The following is a 22,544-nucleotide window of genomic DNA, read 5'->3' on the forward strand; positions in this document are numbered from 1 at the left end:
AGATGTGGGGTAGCATGTACACATTCTCCCTGTGTGGACGCCGCTGCAATCATCACAATTCACAGAGATCCACGACAATTCCAGCGGCACGTGTGGGGAGGTCCTATGTTATCTGGTTTGAACTGGATTATATGAGTCTACACTGTCATATAATCCAGTTCAAAGCAGATAATCTGGATTTTACACGGCAGTGCAGAAGGGGCCTCAGCTAGACATTTTCTCTCAACTTAGCTCACAGATGTTTTGCAAACATAAAGAGGAGCACCCTCTTTAGATCAGGATAATGTAAAATATTACACATAAATGAAAATTACAACTTATTACATTATGAGCACTACTGTAAATATCCCAAATACAATGTTGAATTAAGAAGTTAATTAACAGCAGTTGCTATGGTGAAGATGATAATGGTAGTAACCGTTATTATTAATTGTTCTTATTGTGATTATTTTTTATATTAAAAATTAACACTGGCCAAAATGCAGCACATTTAGGTATTAGATAGTGTTACAGGGTCAACTAGGAAACTATTACTCCCTCTGTGCAACATGAAGACCAGAAGTCTGATGAAAGAACTATAGATCATTCTAAGACAAGCCATACAGTTCATAAACCACATTGTCAGTAGACCCTAGAATGGAAAAGGCATGACATCATTTAGAATTTAGCTCCTGCATCTGCTGTCTGAAACTCACAGGTATCTGAAGGAAGGGCTAGTTCTCAAGGATTTCAAACAAAAGGCTTTCCTAGCTTTACCTAGAGACCGAACCTGGGACCTTACACACATAAAAGATATGCTATACCACTGATCTCTTATTCTATACTATGACTGTGTGGTTTCAGATAGGAGCCTGGAAATGCTGCAGATTGAACCTATAGCCTGCTGCATGCAAAAAATGTGCTCAGCACTGAGGTACCATTTGTTCCTCCAAATAACTTTTGCATTAGAAACAAGTGGTTTTCCAAGTTGGCATAGGGTTACTAGACTAAAAACTGAAGAGGACCCCTTTGCCTTTAAGAATCATGTATTTTAAGAGGTGGTATTAGTCATGCAAACCAGGTAACAAGCAATACATTCTGAAATTTCTTCTTCTATACAACTATAAAAGCCACAAGGCCATCTCCAAGTCGCTCCAAGGCCCTTTTTGGGAGATGGGGCGGGGTATAAATAACTTTTTATGATTATTATTATCTGCAGTTGTGCACATTCAAATTGTTTCCTATATTTGGCAACCCCCTAAGATGACCATATCACAGGATTTTCTTGACAATATTTCATAGAAACTTAGAAGCCTAGAATTATACAATCACAGAGTTGGAAGAGACCACATTGGCCATTTAGTCCAACACCCCCCCCCCCCCCGCCATGCAGGAAAAGCACAAAGTATCCTGGATAAGAGTGTATTACTAGTTGGGCCTGTTTTAATAGCAACTCCCAAGCAACCAGAAATTATAGTTATCCAACATCTACCAATTCCCATGAGTCTACTGTAATAACAATAGTTTGTGAGCTCTCTAGAAAACACAAGGTAACTTTAGGATGACCTATCAGCTTTGGAGGAAATTCATTTAAGGGTTTCTTTGATTAATATGAATGTCTATCCTGAGCTTACATTTTATTTAAAGGTCTACTTTTACACTGGCATATCATATTTCAAATCAATAGCCTATGCAGCTAGAGCAGGTTAGGTAAAAATATGAAATGCTCTCAGAAGGAGTTCTCATGAGGGTACAACTACCAAAAAAATTAACTGTTACCATATGTTTGACTTTTTTGGCCAAAATCACAAACTCTTGCCAAACCACTTTTTGGCAGAGAACAGAATAAAGTAGCTTTCACTTTAACTTAAACAAGGAGACTTCAAAAAGAGCTTGAAAATTAAAAGAAGAAACGATTTTAAAGCCTATTAACAGAATACAGCTTAGAAAAAATTATATGAACAATGAACATAATATATCCAGTTGGCATTGTAAAGCACATGGATAATCAAGAGAAAATTGCAGTCTGAAATTAATACTAAAAAGCTAACAGTATTCAAAAGAATCTAATAGAAGACACGTGATTATAAGCAATATGAGAGATTTTATTTTTCAAAACAGAGCTTATTAGAAGGCAGAGGAAGAAGTTGAGTATTTCTGGAGTAACATTTCTACAACAAAATGTACTTTTTGCAAATCTGGAGGCATTTTTTTACATATGGTATCAATTATTCCTTACTAATGAGTTCAAAAAGAGTCTCATATCTGAAAGCCATGAAGTATCACAACATACTTGCAATGTGGGGTATGCAACTCACCTAAGATGAATTTAGACTACATATCTTACTTGGAAGTAAGACCTATTGAAATTAAAGGTGCTTACCTCTAAAAACACATGGATAAGATTACAATACTAATTATAAATGTCTGCTGTGAAATTACGTTCTGTCTAAAAGGCTTGGAATTGTTTTATAACCCATTAGAGCTCATGTGAGCTTACTAATGAGCTCTGACATTCGGCAACACATTTAAGAAATCGTTTTTAAAAAGGTATAATATTGGGACAACATGAAACTGCAAAAATATACCCACTGTTTTAAAGTATTTAAGGGGGTTAAACAAAAATACAAACATTTAATGCAACAATTAAACATGCAACATTTTAAAAACAGATTCTCTAGAAAAGACCTGCTAGTGTTATGCTACTGACAAGTTAAAAATAGGGGGGTGGGGGTGGCGGAAAGCTGAATGGTTGTATGATATGAAATTAAAATGTTTTACACTGAACAATTCAAATGAATTGGGAAAGGTTAGAACAGGGGAGAGAGAAATCAATTCTCCAATGGCAGGGGTGAATAGAAGAGAAGTATGAATAGGGTTTGCCAGTGGGGTGCAACAGCTGCCAAATATCCTGCAGCCAAAGAACTACAATAATACTGATGAAGAGTGCAAGAGCTTTTGGAACGATTGCAAGGAGAAGAGGAGTACTCCAACAATAATGAGACCATTCTGTCTCAACCAGCTCCTGCAGCAAAATCAAAGGAAAGATTCATCTTCAACAGTATACCCGCCCTGCTGCAACTAAGCAATATGTATATGAATGTTCACATGCAAATGGCTCCCCTAACAATCAGGATCCAAAGAACTACAGAACATGTCTCATGAATCCAAGTGTTGTTTAGATTTCCTTTTCTTTCCAACACAGCTTCTCTGTGCCACATGGCAATTTTTAATATATATAAAGAATTACAATATGACATTACATGGGATCAAAACAAAAGAATTAAAAATTCTATGACATAAACCTAAGACTTCAGGAAAGATGGGCAACTCTTGAAAGAGATTAAAACAATATCTGTTTCCTCCCCCTCCCCAAATATAGACATAGGTAAACAGCCAATTATTCCCACATCACAATTAATAAATAAAGTGGCGTGTTGACAAGGTAGTTTATTCTGGGATAATTTTTGGTGTTTGAAGAACTTAAAGAGACTAGTGAGTCTAATCATTTACATGCAATCAGAAATGAAGGCCTATGGCCACTTTTATTTTTTCTAAAGAACGTGGTTATGAAAACAACAAACTGATATTGAAAGCACATGTGACAGGCCGTTCATCTATACAAAAAGTTGAAACATTGAAATAATCAACTCAATGCTATTTATATCATTTTCAAGAGCCAGGAACATAAGAAGCCAAATGAAATGTGAGCTGGGATTTAAAAAACACATTTCACCAGCAATAACACTGCCAAATGTCCATAGGGAAATCTCACATCATGCCTCTCTCTCTGGCATTTCTTACTCTTTTGGACAGAAATAATCTTCACATTTGGAAGTGGACTGGGGAACATAACTTAGTAAGCTACACTAAATGGATATACTATGGATACTGAATGCATCCTAACACACAAACAAAATAAGCAGCTACAGAAACCTTCAATGTTAAAAAACGCAGTGGGTATAGTAGTAGTATGGTGTAATGATTTGAGGGTTGGATTGCCACTTTGGAGACAAGAGTGCAAATCCCTGCTTGACCCTGGAAAACCATTGGTGTCCTTGGACACGTAATACTCTCCCAGCCTCAGAGGAAGGCAAAGGCAAGGGCAAATTACCAAGGAAACCTCATCACTGGGTCATCATAAATTAGAAATGACTTAAGGCACATCACAATAGGGATTGTGCTGGACTGAACTGAAATTCTTCTCCTTTCTACAAGAAACTTCTCACATTGTCTAAATCAGACGATTTGCAGCCCTCCGCATGCTGCTGGACTACAAGATCCATGATCTCTCACCACTGTCTATACTGGCATTGGCTGATAAGAGTTGTAGTTCAGCAATATCTGGAGGGCTCCAAATTCTCCACCTCAATCTAGAACAGTGGTTCCCAAACTTATTTGGCCTTCCACCCCCTTTCCAGAAAAAATATTACTCAGTGCCCCCTGGAAATTAATTTTTTTAATAGCAATTAAATAGAAAGATATATGTATTAATGTTTCTACCTTTTTCGTAAAATATAGTAAAGAAAGGTGTAAATTAGAAACATTGAAGTTTGAAATTATGATACTTTTTTTTGAACTCAGAATAGAAAGGTAAGACAAAAAAAGTTAAAACATTCAAATGCACCTGTGGCCATCACCGCCCCCCTGGATCACTGCAGCGCCCACCAGGGGGCGGTAGCGTCCACTTTGGGAATCACTGATCTAGAAGAACAGAAAATTCATGTTCATTCTAAAACAATCAATGTGGAAGTTTCAGTAGCTTTGACTAGAGTACACGGATATTAATGTGGGGAGATATAAGATTATATATTACTGAAAAAATGCAAGTCTACAATTTATTGCATCTTTACGTTTTTATTGGTTTAGGTGATCTCTCCTAGAATACATTTTCTAGGAATAGTTCGTGGACTATGAGAAAGGCAAACAGACATGGAGATAAATGTGACTATTTCAACTAAATTATCTACTTACGTTTTGAAATGCTTTCAATTTAAATCATTTCCAACAATTATTTTAATGCTCTGATTATTCATAAAGAAGAGTATATGTTAGCTCTATTTTACAGTCTAAATAAGTCTAATTGAAATGTTCATCCAGTATTACAAAAACAGTCCAGAAGGGTATGGAAAGCATGCAAAATAGACAATATCATCTAAGGCAAATACTGTACATTCATTTTAAAATTGTTAAATCGGGGGTGGGATCTGCTGTTTTGGGGAAAAATAATATAGCCTCATTTTAAATACATAGTAAACCTTCCCTACATGTACTACCACTGGGTAATTCACGCATGCAGCAAATTGTGGATTTTTCCAAGCTATGAATGATGGGAAGCCAAAACCAATAGAGAAATTAGGAAAATAAGCTTAGCAGCCAACACAAGCAACACATAGGAAGTGCTGTAGGCAATTGGGTTTAGAAGTGTAAACATTACATTAGTAGACCCACGAGAGAGCCACACCTGGAGCATTTGCTCTCCTATTCCCCTTGTCTAAACTGCTAAGAAAAATAAGACTCCAGCCAATACATCAGTTGAACATCACTTTTTGTTTGAGAGACCTTGGCTACATCGAGCAAGTTAGATTCACTTGTGCCAAAATGTTCCACTGGATACAGTATCATGTTCAATCACTTGGGGCTTTTGTTTCACTGGATCGTGTAAAACTGACTTGCAGAATTGGGTGGTACTCACTTGATTGTAAGCCAGGTTATTGAGCAGACACAGTAAAGTCTCACTTATCCAACATAAACAGGCTGGCAGAACGTTAGATAAGCGAAAATGTTGGATAATAAGGAGGGATTATGTAAAAGCCTATTAAACATCAAATTACATTATGATTTTACAAATTAAGCACCAAAACATCATGTTTTACAACAAATGGACAGAAAAAACAGTTCAATACACAATAACTTTATGTAGTAATTACTGTATTTACAAATTTAGCACCAAAACTTTGCAATGTATTGAAAAATTGACTACAAAAACATTGACTACTAAAAGGCAAACTGCGTTGGATAATTCAGAATGTTAGATAAGCAAAGGTTGGATAAGTGAGACTCTATGTAGATGAAAAGTTATGCAAAATCAATTAAGCACTGAATAACTAAAAATACACATAACATCCACCATTCACAGTTACTTCCTGTAGGAAAGCTGTACCCCTATGATCTGAATAGCACATTATCAGCTTGACCCCTGTGATCTTTGGGTGATTAATTTGAAAAGGGAAATCTATTGCAGTTTGTGTGTTTTTTCCTATGGGAAAAATGTTTGAAAATCTATAAAACAGAAATACATTATTGCTTCTAAGTTCTAAACCAAATGATGGAAACTAAAAATACACATTTCCTTTACTTTAAGAGCAAAGCACATCACAGTCACAGCAGAATGCTTCCGGGTTTCTCATATAAACATGGAACAATTGCAGTAAAGTATTAATCCTCCAGAGTCCCCAGTGGCGCAGTGGGTTAAACCGCTGAGCTGCTGAACCTCCTAACCAAAAGGTCAGTGATTCAAATCCTGGAAGCAGGGTGAGCCCCAGCTTCTGCCAACCTAGCAGTGGGAAGACAACGGCGCTCCATGCAGTCATGCTGGCCACATGACCTTGGAGGTGTCTACAGACAACGCCGTCTTTTCAGCTTAGAAATGGAGATGAGTACCAATCCCCAGAGTCGGACACGACTAGACTTAATGTCAGGGGAAAACCTTTACCTTTACTATCGATCCTCCTTTTCTGAAGTACACTTGCATTTTCTCATAGAAGATTTTTTTTGAGCATTCAGTTTCCTTGGACCATGGCAAGAAATACATGGGTTATTGCACAGGGAGATATCTTATCAGCAAGAAAGTATTCCCATGCACCCACCCACTGTGCAAGCTTCAAAAAGCAGGCATGAGCTCCCCTATGCTCCTTGAGGGGGAAGCTGCTTAGTGGATGGTGTGGGCATACTGCAACTAGGCATCCAGCTCCTCCCAGATTTCCAGAGCATTCCCTAAAGATCTTGGCTTATAATTCCTCCCAGGTGCAGATATGCACCCAAATGCTGTCCACTCACCTCATGCCCTCTCTGGTCACTAAATGGCTCTAGGCATGTGATCGCCAAGCAAGCCCTTATTACAATGAAGACATAGATTTCCATTTGAAAACCTATATCCTCATAGTGAAAGAACATGTGAATCCAGAATAGGTCTCCACAGTCACTTCTGGACCCGCTGCCAAGGCTCTACCTTTGGAAGACAATCATACTCGCCCACGAGAGATTTATGATAGTAGTAATCACTCTACTAATCTCAATGCTGTAAACTCTCAGCCTATGTGTCCCATTCCCTTACTTCTCTCTTGCTCAGCATCGCTCTACTTCAGTCATCAAGTGAACTTCACAGGTGTAATTACTTGAATCTTGGGGTCCCTTATCCTGACTCAAGAAACTATCCAGTTCCAATGATAACAATACAAAATGTTTCTAGAATTCTTAAGTTTGTAGTGTGATACAGGGTAAGTAAAGGCAGAGGCGGTTCAACCACCAGGGCAACTAGGCAGTTGCCTGTGGTGCCATCTTGTTGGGGGCGCCATCGAGGCAACTCCTGTCTTCTGCGGCTGCCTCCGCAAAGACTTAAACCACTTTTTCTGTTGATTTGTTGTAAAACATGATGTTTTAGTGCTTAATTTGTAAAATCCTAATGTAATTTGATGTTTAATAGGTTTTTCCTTAATCCCTCCTTATTATCAAACATTTTTATCGAACGCTTATATTTTTTAGTGATTGGTTTGGGGGGGGGGGCGCCAAAATTCTGTTCGCCTACACTTGAAAAATACCTAGGGCCAGCTCTGGGTAAAGGTTTCCCCTGACGTTAAGTCCAGTCGTGTCCGACTCTGGGGGTTGGTGCTCATCTCCATTTCTAAGCCGAAGAGCCGGTGTTGTCCGTAAACACCTCCAAGGTCATGTGGCCGGCATGACTGCATGGAGCACCATTACCTTCCCGCCGGAGCAGTACATTTCCATGTTTTCGAACTGCTAGGTTGGCAGGAGCTGGGGCTAACAGCGGGCGCTCATTCCACTCCTGGGATTTGAACCTGGGACCTTTTGGTCCGCAAGTTCAGCAGCTCAGTGCTTTAACACACTGTGATATAGGAGGCTGCTAACCCAGCTTAGACAACAGAAAGCTGAATGCCTTTTTGATCTTGTTCTAGGTAGCTTTTATGATACAAGATCCCTTGAGCACATTATGTTTAAGATTGTTTGTATCTGTCTGCAGAATAAGGTAAACTGAGAAATCTTTCCAGTTCTTAAGGCACCTTCTGGTGTATATGAAAAGGTAAAATTACTTACATACATATAGCAATCTAGAAACAAGCTTACCTTGGAGTGCCCAGAAATCTTTGCGATCTAAGTTGTTCAGCCACATACAGAGAAGCTGCTATAACCAGAAGCTCCCTTTTCTCTGAGTCTTCCAACTTGTGCCCTACAATTCAAAATTATTTTTCAGAATGTTATGGTAGCATTAATGGGTGATATACAGTGTTCCCTTGCTACTTCGCGGTTTACTTTTCACTCCCTCGCTGTTTAGCAGGTTTTTAATCAACACTAAAATAATAGTATAAATCATAAAATAATATTATAAATCCCTTATAAATCCCTCTTTCTACTACCTTCCTAAGGATAAGCCTAAGGAAGGGAGAGAAAAGGAGGCTGAAGCAGCTTTGTTTTCACCTCATAAGGCAATGGCAGCATTGGGAGCGTGCTTGCGCGTGCTTGAGAGGTGAGGAGGGGACAGAGACACTACTTGCAAACAACACAAATATAGCATCCCTACTTCGCGGATTTTCACTTATTGCAGGTGGTCCTGGAATGTAACCCCCGCGATAAGTGAGGGAGTGCTGTACACCAATTTTTTTACAATTTCATATCCCATCATCTGCCTCTCTCTAAAGGTGGAAGTACCGAGGCCTCTTCTACACTGCCATTTAATCCAGATTATCAAAGCAGATAATCGACATTACCTGCTTTGAACTGGATTATATGAGTCTACAATGCCATATAATCCAGGTCAAAGCACAAAATCTGAATTTATACGGCAACGTAGAAGGGACCTGAGAAAAAGAGCCACTCTGGGCATGACTAAGTGAGAAAAAGAAGTTTTTCATTTACCAGGGTCACTGTATACTTTGCTTTCATGCCTCCACATTTAAAAAATCAATTTAACACAATTTTGTTCCATCATAAACCATATTTTATCCAAAATATAAAAATGGCACACACAATTTCAACACTTCAGCCATGATTATATTTTATCAGTCAATACTTGTAATAAATGCTAAACAAAATTCAACAGTAGTTGAGCTGAGTCCAACTTACCTATCCAAACGTATCTCCTCTTATGAGCCCATGAGAACTTTAAGATCGTCTGGGGAGACCCTGCTCTCGGTCTCACCTACCTCACAAGTGCGGCTGGTGGGAATGAGAGATAGGGCCTTCTCAGTGGTGGCTCCTCGGCTGTGGAACTCCCTCCCCAGTAACATCCATCAGGCTCCATCCCTTCTGAGTTTTAGAAAAAAGGTGAAGACCTGGCTTTGCGAACAAGCGTTTAATGAATGAATTATGATGGCTTTAACTCCGTCCGGATTAAGGTTTACGTGCAAGGTTTATATGGACGAATGGATTAAGTATTTTTATTGTACTGTTTTAAATGTATTTATTGGATTATTCTAAATTGATTGTTTTAATTGCTATGTTTTATTTTTGTACTGTATACCGGCATTGAATTTGCCAGATTGTGAGCCGCCCTGAGTCCCTTCGGGTGAGAAGGGCGGCATAGAAATGATGGAAATAAATAAACAATGACTGCCTTAAGAGAAAGTCTTCTTCTCATCCTAATTAATGTGAGCATTTGAATTTGTTCAAGCAGAGGCCATGTCCATTTTTTACTTCGGATACTGTCAATTTGCTCATGTAGTATGAAAGGCCTGATATCTGAAGCTCATAGTCAGCCCCAGAGGATTACGAGATAGAGTGGGTGAAGCTGTTAGACCTGTCTGAGCGTTTCGGGTGTAGAAGGGTACAAGCCACCAGCAACTTCAGTCCTTGTGCATGCTTTGGGAATTACACTATTCACACTAAAAGATCTACAAAATAATCTGGAAGATTTTGCTAAGCCTGTTTTGAGGCAATATCAAGAATCAAGATGTTTACTATGATTCGGGCAATAATGATGTAACAATTCAAAGGATCAAAATAATTCATATAGAAGTTTGCATTGTCTTGTGTATATAAGCAACATATGCAGACCATATGTAGAACATGTAGTGGAGCTGATACACATTTTTTAAAAGCATGAGGAAGGTCTGAATCTAACTGCAAGTCCCAATTAGAGTAGACCTACTGAAGCAACTGCAATTTACAAACATGTTGACTTTCCATTCAGGAATATATTACCTTGTCTTTCTTACTGCAGTGACGGTGACAGTTGGATTTAGGCCAAAGAGCACATCTCATGATAGCCACAACAGCTATCAGTTACCTCCAAGGCCACTATGTATTAATCTGATATTAATCAGGTATCATGTTATGCCCTGTTCCCTATGCATGGCACTGTGTGAAACAAAATAACCCTTGCAAAGTGAAAAATGACCCTATGGGTGCATCTACACAGCAAAATTAATGCAGTTTGATACCATTGTAACTGCCATGGGCTAATACTGTAGAATCATGGGAGATGGAGTTTTACCATTCCTTTCACCTTCTCTGCCTAGAAGTGCTGGTGCCTCAACAAACTACAATTTCCAAGATCCCACAACATCATCATTATTATTACTATTATTATAATATTTATTTATACCCCGCTTTATCTCTCCTGAAGGAGACTCGAAGTAGGTTAACACAAAAACATTAGCATACAATTTAAAATATACAAATATGCAAACATTAAAACAGAATTAAATATAAACAGTATTAAAAAAAAAGAAACATGGCAGTTACAGCAGTGTCAAACTGTGTTAATTCTACCATGTGGAATTCTACCACCTTATGTCTATGACAACTGCTCAGTACAGCATGCATTTTATGAAATGCCTTCTGCATGAACCAATACACTATTAATCACATTCACACACTTCTCTCATAATATATTGGCATCTTTTTATTCCTTTCCCAATCAACTACAACTGTATTTCATCAGATTTTTTAGAAAAGGAGGGGGAATAAAGAAAGGTATTTCTAAATTTCAGCTATTTATAAGATATTGGATCTTACTGGTCGTAGGACATGCATATAAAAATGATGGAAAAAACCATAAGGACAATATGAAAACCACAAAGAAATAATGCTTTTCAAAATGCTGCTTTGTGTTGATGAAGGCTGACAATTAAGAAACATATATGTATGTGAAAATGAGCATGAACGTGTCAAGTACTATACTCCAAATAAAAATTTAATTAAAAGTTGCCAACTGAGGTTAATGGAAAAGCTGTCAAGATATTTTAGAGAATTAAGAGTTGTTAAGATGTTTTATTTATTGATTACTTCTTTTTTTACATTCTAACAAAAGGGTACTTTGTGTTTTATGAGACCTATATAGTCAGATAGCATTGTTGTAGTAGTAGTTGTTTTAACAACAACCAACAAAATAATTTTGTATTCATTAGAAAAAAGGCAATTTTGTCTATCTGAAAGACATAATCTGTGCAAATATATATAAATTTCACATATTTAGATCAAGGGGCTATACAGCTTCAGCCTTTTAAATACAATTTTCATTTCCAACTTAACCTTAAGGAACTCATGGTCTATTTATTGATGCCCTTTACTTTATACAGAATAACAAACATAATATCATAGATAACCAAAGTATACAAATGTATATAGAAATTACCACATCTCCAAGAGCACTCAAAATTACTACTGTAATCAGTTGATGTGTAACTTCACCACGTTTTCATATCAGTCTCCATACAACTGTGTACATGTTACTGAAAACAAGTGCACAGAATTCTGAACTGAAAATTATCATAAGCACACATTACCCACTGTACAGTACCCACCATATATACTAATGAATAACTTGACCTCATGTCTTAACTGAGAAGTAGAGGGCAGGTTTTGGGGGCAAAATTTTGGACTCATGGATAAGTTGCATATCATTCTTCAGAGAAGAGTTAAGACACAGTACTCACATTGATCCATGGATAAATTTACCCAGGTTGTTGGGGTTGATTTTTTGACTAAAGTGTTTAGACTTATACATGAGTATATAGGGTAGGTTTAGTTAGATGCTTAGTAACAATAAACAAATTCAGTTCACATTTTTAATAAGGCAAACATAAATACAGCTACTGTACTAATTGTGTCAACATTACTGCAAGCAAAACAGCATTCATTCCTGGTCATATTTTCCCCTCCGACTTTGTCCACAACTGGACAAACAGTTACCACCAAAAACGATGGAGGTGAGATTTACATAAGCCATACCAAATTTTCTTTCAAGTACAAAATATTTTGGAATGCATTTTGTGAAAATATTCCCCTTCATGATAATTTATCTAACTTAATACTTGTTGCTCTGAGTCTTCAAGGCAAACCTATCACAGAATTTTCAGGGACCGAAATAATGTGTCAATGAAGCATCATAACCCCTGATATTAAACAAGAATTGCTTTGTGATCAGTGTTAAAAAAAGGTGAGTCAGCACAGTTATTTAGAATTTAACATTGGTAGATGAGTCTTCAGTTCTGTATACATTTCACTTCAGGCTATCATTTCCCAACTGGAATCCTTAAAAACGTGTTCAATTTCAGACATAAATAATTTATATATATGCAGTCCCCAAGTTACAAATATCCAATTTAAAAACAACTCGTAGTTAGGAACAGGGGTGAGACAATAGGAAGAGAGAGAAATCTACCTCTCGGAAGGGAAATTCACTCTTGAATGAGTTATCATGGGAAAAGGTGTCTCAACAGAAGCTTTATCCCCAATCCCTGTTTCCACAACAAGTCAAATTTGTCAAAATCCAATTATCGCAGAGATAGAAAGTGAGATAAAATCTTCTGAACAGGAGCACAGAGCACAAAGATGTTAACTCTTCCCTATGTATGTATATATTTTGGCTGGAGTTACACCTAAAAATTTACCTATTCAGACTTACATAGAAATTCAACTTAAGAACAAACCTATAGAACCTATCGTGTTTGTAACTTGGGGACTGCCTAGGGTACAGATACACACAAATACAAATACAAATACACACACACACACACACTTTTTATGTTTAAAACTCACCTTTAAAGCCATCAGGATACACATCAGGAAGGAATTTGGTGCTAATGTCTCCCTGGACAAAGCGTGGATGGGTTATCACTTCACGCAGCAAGGCAATGTTGTGTGCTACACCTGAAAGTAAAGTAATATTTCGTCTGATAAATCAACAGCTGAAATAGCTATCAACACATGAATATATTATGCAGATACATTTGGAGGGTTGGTGGTTGGGATGGATGGATGGAAGCAAACCAAGAAAACATAAAACATGTATGGTGGATCTACTGTTGATTTAATGTAGTTTGGCACCACTTTAAATATCATGGTTCAATGCTATGGGATTCTGTGAACTGTAGTTTGGAGAGGCACCAGCCCCCTTTGGCAGAGAAGGCTAAAGACCTTGTAAAACTACAGTGTCCATGATTCCACAACACTGAGCAGCGGAAGTTGAAGTAGTCTCTAACTGCATTAAGCACCCATAATTATCCAGTCTGGAAGCCCCCGCCATATGCAGCAAATCAACAGTACGCTATCATATATTAAATTGTATTTCATATAACTATGCAAACACATCAATCTGCTTACATTATTATTACTAGCTGTGCCCGGTCACGCGTTGCTGTGGCGAAGAATGGTGGTATGGGAAATAAAGTATTGAGGAATTGGTGGTAGGTTAAGGTAAATGGTAAAGGTTTTCCTCTGACATTAAGTCCAGTCGTGTCTGACTCTGGGGGTTGGTGCTCATCTCCATTTCTAAGCCAAAGAGCTGGCGTTGTCCGTAGACTCCTCCAAGGTCATGTGGCCGGCATGACTGCATGGAGCGCCGTTACCTTCCCACCGGAGCAGTATCTATTCATCTACTCTCATTTACATGTTTTCGAACTTCTGGGTTGGCAGAAGCTGAGGCTAACAGTGGCGGCTCTCTCCGCTCCCCCAATTCAAACCTGTGGCCTTTTGGTCCAGAAGTTCAGCAGCTCAGCGCTTTAACGTGCTGCGCAATCGGGATATTATTTCCTAAAGCTTGTGAATATACAATATTTGAATTTTTTTTGTCTGTTGGAGGCAAGTATGAATGCTGCAGTTAGGCAAAATGATTAGCATGTAATGGCCTTGCAGCTTTAAAGCCTGGCTGCTTTCTCCCTGAGTGAATTTTTTGTTGGGAGGTGTTAGCTGGCCCTGATTGTTTCCTGTCTCGAATTCCCTTGTTTTCAGAGTGGTATTGTTTGCGATATTTTATGTGCTTCTACTGTCTGTGGCCCTCAGAAAACAGAGGATTTGCCAGACTTTGGTGATGGGAATACTTTCTTGGGAGGTGTTAGCTGGCCCTGATTGTTTCCTGTGTGGAATTCCCCTGTTTTCAGAGTGTTGTTCTTTATTTGGTGTTCTGATTTTAGAGATTGTATTGTTCTGTTTTATTATACCACGGTAATTTTTATATATTCTGATTTTAGTGTTTGTGAATAGTTGGAGCGAGATTGTATTCATTTTCACAGTTCACAGCAACACAATAATAATAATAATAATAATAATAATAATAATAATAATAATAGTACTGATAGTAATAATAATGACTCTAGTAATACACTGCTTCACTCCCTTCTCAGCTTCTTTTCTGGAAGAATTGTTTCTTGGGAGATGTTAGCTGGCCCTGATTGTTTCCTTTGTGGAATTTTTAATTTCCCTGCTTTTAAACTGTTGTTCTTTATTTACTGTCTTGGTTTTAGAGATTATATTGTTCTGTATTATTCTATCACAGTAATTATTTCATATTACAGTAGAATTTCACTTATCCAACATTCGCTTATCCAATGTTCTGGATTATCCAACGCAGTCTGCCTTTTAGTAGTCAATCTTTTTGTAGTCAAGTGTTTTAAATTCATTGTGATATTTTGGTGCTAAATTTGTAAATACAGTAATTACTACATAGCATTACTGCACATGGAACTACTTTTTCTGACAAATTTGTTGTATAACATGATGTTTTGGTGCTTAATTTGTATAATGATGACCTAATTTAATGTTTAATTGGCTTTTCCTGAATCCCTTCTTATTATCCAACATATTCACTTATCCAACGTTCTGCCGGCCTGTTTATGTTGGATAAGTGAGACTGTACTGTATATTGATAATCTTATATTATCTGCTTAGAACTGGATTATATGAGGCCCCTTCTACACAGCTGGATAAAATGCACACTGAAGTGGATTCTATGGGAGTGTGGAGTCAAGATAATCCTGTTCAAAGCAGATAATATAAGATTCTAAATGGTTTATATAGCTGTGTGGAAGCGCCTTGAATCTACACTGCCATATAATCCAGTTCAAATCTGATAATCTGTGGAAGAGGCCTAAGTGAGGCCTAACTGTGCCTGTCACCTGTGCTGAGTAGGTTGCTAGGAGACCAAGTGGGCGGAGCTTAGCCTTTTAACTGGCAGCAATTGGATAAAAACTATTATTTCTCTCCCTGTAATTAGGACTTTATTTTTCTTTTCTTTTTGTTGTATCAACCTAGAGCCGTGGATGATGGGCTGTGTTGTCAAATTTCGAGGTTGGGGGCCTGTAGTTTTGCCTTATTATTATTATTATGTTTATGTTTATTTATATCCGGCCTTCTCTCTCCATATGGAGACTCAAAGCAGCTCACAATTAAAAGTATTACAATACAACTTAAAATATATAATATACGAATATTAAAATAGTATTAAACATCATTAATATTTAAAACAATTCAAGTTAAAACCAGTCCCATCCCAGCGAGACAACCCAGAAGCATACCATGGTCAATGGCAGGGGTCCCCAAACTAAGGCCCGGGGGCCGGATGCGGCCCTCCGAGGTCATTTACCTGGCCCCCGCCCTCAGTTTTATAATATAATATATTGTATATACATATAATATTGATAATAATATTATAATGTAATACAATATAACACTAATAATAATACCATATAATAATATTAATTATATATTCTATATTACATATAATATTACTAATAATATTACAGTATAGTGGTATAGTTCAATATAGTAATATATAATGCTAATATTGTGCTATGCTAATCATATAATATATTGTATGTACATATAATTTGTAAGCCACTCTGAGTCTCCTTTGGGGTGAGAAGGGTGTGATACAAATTTAGTAAATAAATGCAGTAAATAAATAATAAATAAATTTTAGACTTCGGCTCACCCAAAGTCTGAAATGACTTGAAGGCACACAACAACAACAACAACAACAACAACAACAACAACAACAACCCTAATTAACTTGACTATCTCATTGGCCAGAAGCAGGACCACACTTCCCATTGAAATCCTGATAAATGTATGTTGGTTAAAAAAATTATTTTTAAATATTGTATTGTTCTTTCATTGTTCTTGTTCTTGTTGTTGTTTTTGCACTACAAATAAGACATATGCAGTGTGCATCGGAATTTGTTTGTATTTTTTTCAAATGATAATCCGGCCCCTCAACAGTCTGAAGGATTGTGGACCGGCCCTCGGCTTAAAAAGTTTGAGGACCCCTGGTCAATGGTATCGAAAGCTGCTGAGAGGTCCAGGAGAACCAACAGGGATACACTCCCAGTCTAGCTCTCTGCATAGGTCATTTACCAAGACGATCAAAGCTATCTCTGTTCCATAGCCAGGCTTGAAACCAGATTGAAATGGATCTAGATAATCTGTATCATCCAGAAATCCCTGGAGTTGGGAGGCCACCACATGCTCCAAGAACTTATTCAGCAAGGGGAAGGTGGATACTGGCTGATAATTATCCATTATGGAGGGGTTCAGAGATGGCTTTTTAAATATAGGACTCACAACTGCCTCCTTTAGGCAAGTTGGAACTTTGCCTTGTTCCAAGGAGGCACTGACCACTACCTTCACCCACTCTGCCAGTCCCCCTCTGGCCTGTTTGATCAGCCAGGAAGGGAAAGGATCTAGAATACATGTGGTAGCTCTCATCTCTCCAAGGATCTTGTCCACATCCTCAGGCTGCACAAACTAAAATGTATCACTATCTATCAACACTGGACAAGTGGGAGCCAAAGTTACATCCACTGGAACTGTATCAATAACAGCATTCAAGTCGAAAGAAATCTGCGTGACTCTACCTGCAAAGTGCTGTGCAAATTCATCACAGTGAGCTGCTGAATGGTCAGAGACATCTCCCTGAGGACCAGCATGTAATAGCCCTCTGACCATCTGAACCAGCTCAGCTGAATGATTTCTTGCAGATGCAATGGTAGCAACAAAGAACGATTCCTCTGCTCCCTCCATTGCTACAGAGTAGGCTTTTAAATACGCTCTAGCCCATGCTTGATAAGATTCGCTTCTCCACCAGCATCGCTCTAGTTTCCATCCCACTCGCTTCATTGCCGCCAACTACTTGGAAAACCAAGGGGCAAGTTTGGCTCTGCTCCATGAGAGGGGACATTCACGAGTGATTGTGTCCACCGCCCTGACCATTTCCCCATTCCAGAGGTCGGCCAGAGCTTCGAAAGAATCGCCTGCCAAAATGATAGGAAAATCCCCAAGAGCCGTCTATCCAGATCCGTAAACCTCCTGGAGTGGTCCATCTTAATCAGTCCCCCACCCCTGCGGAAATTTGAAGTCCCAAAGAGCTTAAACCTGACCAGGTAGTAATCAGTCCATGAACTATGCCAAGTTCCTCCACACCACGATCATCATCCCATCCTGCACATAAAACAAGGTCCAAATTGTGTCATGCAGCATGGGTAGGGCAAAATACCACCTGGAATAGGCCCATGGTTGTCATGGAGGCCATGAAGTCCTGAGCCACTCCCGACAGGCCAGTCTTAACATGGATGTTGAAATCTCCCAACACTATTAGCCGTTGAGACTCCAATGCCAATCCTAATGGTTCAGGAAGGGAGACTGTTTAGCAGAGGGGTGGACAGTACACCACAGAATCCCTATTCTGTCCCGATCACCCATCTTTAGGTAAATACACTCAAACGCTATTGACTGTGGGGTGGGGAACCTGGTTAGGGGTAAGGAATCACAATAGACTACTGCGACTCCATCTCCCCCCCCCCCCGGTCCACCCAGACCTTGCCTACTGCTGCACAGAGAATCCTGGTGGACAGAGCTGAGAGAGATTAACCACCAGTCTCATCTAGCCAGCTCTCTGTGATACAGATAAGGTTACAGTATATCTATAACAGGAACAATATTCTACAGGACAAAAGAGAGAAGAGAAAGATCTTTTACAAATGAAGAGTTGTTTTACTTCTCTTTTCCATAATTTTAGAAAATGTTCCCATATTAAACATTATAAACAATTTTAGGTTTCCCCATGGTTTTTTCTCCATTCTCCACCACCACCACCCCAAGCTCCAACACTGAGAAATGGCCAGTACATTACTGATACACCATAAAGGTAAACTCTCAAACACCTCATGACTCATTATATTAGGAGAAACTAAACATTTATTTAAGCTACATTAGTCTCTAAATTACACTACACAGTAACTTATGAAACTTGCATTCTTATTCCAATTTCAGTTTTTGAAAAATCCTAGACTGTACAGAAAATAATACTAAATGAGTTAACTGAAAGCTGTTGAATCAAACTGTCCATATTTAACATAACAGAAATCCCAGAGAAGAATGTAAGAATAAGGAAGTAAACTGTAGACATTTCTCTTGTGAATAAGGACAGCCACCTATGAAAATATTGGAACAGAGATTTTTATCCTTAGTATAAATTCTAAAGTTCTGCACACATAGCCTCCACATGTTCCAGACTGAGTGAGCACAATAATATATTACACACTACAATGGAGGAACTGAATGCTTTTTCCACATGCTTTTTCTTGCTGAAACCACTCTAAGATCCCTGGTGAGATTATAGTTGATGACTGATGAAAGGAATCTGTGTGTCTACTGAATGCCACAATATCTGAAATCAAATATTATTTTAAATCTCTCCAAACTATGAACATGAGGTGAAAAAATCATGCATTTCTGCAATAATTTCAGCTTCAACTAAAGTCCATTTTACAGAGTACAAGGAAAAGACAAAGTACGCAGAATGAATGAGTGTCATGAAAATGTAAATTAACATTCTAAACAGAAGAGTTCCCCCTTCTGTAAGTACCCAAAAACACTATCTCTATATCAGATTTGGATGTTTAAACACACCTACTATGTCAAGTGAATTAATGGCTGCAGTGTTATAACCTCAACCACAAGGTATCTCGAACCAAAGAGTTCAGAAATTTCAAAGTATGATTTGCTGTTTAGCATGACCTCAGTGAAAGTTCACAAGGTATCCCCCATCTGTGTGAATAACTATGAGGCTACAGAAATCTGGACCCCTAGAGGAGTTTACTCTTGGCTACCTGCTGCTACCAAAACACCAGCCAGACATTAACCCCCACTTTCACACAGGATCAAACAGAGGCCAGCCTAACTATATATTCCATCCATCCTGCAATGATATTTCCTTCTGCACCATTTTTTCATTTTTTTTAAAGGCAGATTTGGCAACTGAGAATGAAGCCACATAAGCTAGGAGAATAATGAAATATATCACTTTGGTACGGTTTATTCAGAAAGCAAGAAGAACTGGGTAACAAGAGGAGAAATGATTTTGCAGACTATGAGCCAAGACGAAAAAACACAAAATTAGGTTGATCATACTATGGATTATTAAACTGATTTTTGTAATTTCACTTAGCAAATGAAAACCACCACGACAATAATAATCAGATTTTGCATCCCAAATGTCAAGAAAATATACCTAGTTTTCCTACTTTTTAATTATAATACATACTAAGCTATATGTAAACATCTAATATCTAAACTTAAAAAATGAACCCAAAAAAACTGGGTTGGCTTATTCACAGATCAATGTGAGACTCTTTCTGCAATAGAGCTATTTCTGGCCTTTCTCAATGCCTGCATAGGGAAATTACTTATCCATGGGTCATATTGAAATCCATAATTTTGGACCAGAACCTGCCTCTGAGGTCATCTTTTACATGGGTATATACACTGCAATGAAAGGCCTCTTTATGCCAGATATTTCTGGTTCAAAATAACTGGACAGAAGTGCAAAGATTTCTTCACTAGTCTATTGTGGAAAGCATAACAAAGTAATCAGACAAAATAATATTTCTAAATAAATGGCTTGGAACTATTCAGAATAATGTAGTTCTAACAATAAATAGGAGCATCATAGGCAGTACGTTAGTAAAAAGTTAAATTATAATGTCAGTAAACATCTTGCAAATTACTTGTGCTATCTTAGTTTTTCAAGTTTATGTTTTATGAGCATTGCCAAATTACTGCTGTCAGCTGTTATAGGACATCACCTAGGAACCACTGCCTTTCTACATATATTTCATCAGAACAGAACAAATGTTAAGCCTGAATGAGTATTCCTTGTTGATATTGGATTTGTATATCTTCAAATTACTTCTAACTTATGGAAATCCTAATTGTATATCTTCAAATTACTTTTAACTTATGGCAACCCTAATGTGAATCTATTGTAGGGTTTCTCTGAGACAGAAGGCCTGTCTATACCAGCCACATACCAGAGCTTCCAGATAACATCCAGAGACTTCTGGTGCCTAACACAGGGTGAAACCAGTTTACCTGTTTTACTGGAAGTTTTATTATGAGAAACAAGGGAGTACTCTGGAGCTACCCTGAGACTACAGAGCAGCCTTGCACGTTGGGATGTGTGTGAAGAGTTGGGTCATTTCTGACTGACCTCTCCTTTTCCCCTCCTCTCTCCGGGTCCTTTGCTGACATTGGCAGACATCTGGCAATACCCAGAAGTTCTCTGGAGCTCTGTGGCTGCCACTGTGATGACAAAAACATCCCAGGTAGGGGTAGCCATCAGGCCTCCCCTTCCTCCGCTGCTGCATATTAGTATCAGAGTGGTAAAAAAATATATACTCTGCCAGGATCCAGAACTGGTCCAAAGCACCAGATTGTGTGGCCTATACAGATGGGCCCAGAGAGAATGCAACTTGGCCTAGATCACCCAGTAGGCTTTCATGGCCAAGCACTCCAGACACATCATCCAATGATCAAACCAATAGATCATTCTGGCTCATTTTCCTATACACAGTAAATTCCAGGCACTGGGTCAAAAACTTCTTTGGTCTTTAATCTTGACTTCAACATCCTCCTCCTTCAAAGATCCATAAACTTCCCACAAACTTTTGTGTAGGTGTTGAAAAGGAATGAGGAATTGACAGAAATCTGCATCAATATATATAAAAGGATAAAAAAAAATTCGGCCTAGGACAAAACAACAAAACTACACATCCCAGAAACACTAAACTTGGCAGCACAACCCCTCGTCCATGCCTCTATGTTCATACAACAAAAAGAAAAGAAAAATAAAGTCGTAATTAGAGGGAGAGGAATAATTATTTTTATTCAATTGCTGCCAGTTGGAAGGCTAAGCTCCGCCCACTTCATCTCCTAGTAACCCACTCAGCTACAATGGAGCTCAGGACCTCTTCACTCAGGCCTCTTCCACACTGCCTATAAAATACAGATTATCAGATTTGAACTGGATTATATGGCAGTGTAGACTCAAGGCCCTTCCACACAGCTATATAAACCATTTAGAATCTTATATTATCTGCTTTGAACTGGATTATCTTGACTCCACACTGCCATATAATCTCACTTATCCAACATAAACAGGCCGGCAGAACATTGGATAAGCGAATACGTTGGATAATAAGAAGGGATTCAGGAAAAGCCAATTAAACATCAAATTAGGTCATCATTATACAAATTAAGCACCAAAACATCATGTTATACAACAAATTTGACAGAAAAAGTAGGTCCATGTGCAGTAATGCTATGTAGTAATTACTGTATTTACAAATTTAGCACCAAAATATCACAATAAATTTAAAACACTGACTACAAAACATTGACTACTAAAAGGCAGGCTGCGTTGGATAATCCAGAACATTGGATAAGCGAATGTTGGATAAGTGAGATTCCACTGTAATATGAAATTATTACTGTGATAGAATAATACAGAACAATATAATCTCTAAAACCAGGACAGTAAATAAAGAGCAACACTCTGAAAACAGGGAAATTGGGGATTCCACAAAGGAAACAATCAGGGCCAGCTAACACCTCCCAAGAAAGGATTCTTCCAAAAAGGAAGCTGAGAAGGGAGTGAAGCAGTGTGTATTACCAAAGTCATTATTATTTCTATTATTATTATCATCATCATCATCATAATCATCATCATCATCATCATCATTATTATTATTGTGTTGCTGTGAATCGTAAAAATG

At 38.1% G+C, this 22,544-nt stretch overlaps 1 protein-coding gene across 2 annotated transcripts in view; it reads right to left on the minus strand.

Annotated features, from left to right (window-relative positions):
- Positions 1–22,544, minus strand: part of pcca (propionyl-CoA carboxylase subunit alpha) — a 299,632-nt gene that overhangs the window by 113,281 nt on the left and 163,807 nt on the right. For both annotated transcript variants that reach the window (XM_008106964.3, XM_062975473.1), the window contains exons 17-18: positions 13,258–13,368; positions 8,344–8,446 (exon numbers count right to left, since the gene is read on the minus strand). In XM_008106964.3, the coding sequence (XP_008105171.1) occupies positions 8,344–8,446; positions 13,258–13,368 (214 nt within the window). The remainder of the gene's footprint in view (positions 1–8,343; positions 8,447–13,257; positions 13,369–22,544) is intronic.

This window comes from Anolis carolinensis, chromosome 3 (genome assembly GCF_035594765.1).
Source record: "Anolis carolinensis isolate JA03-04 chromosome 3, rAnoCar3.1.pri, whole genome shotgun sequence".
Taxonomy (NCBI): Eukaryota; Metazoa; Chordata; class Lepidosauria; order Squamata; family Dactyloidae; genus Anolis; species Anolis carolinensis.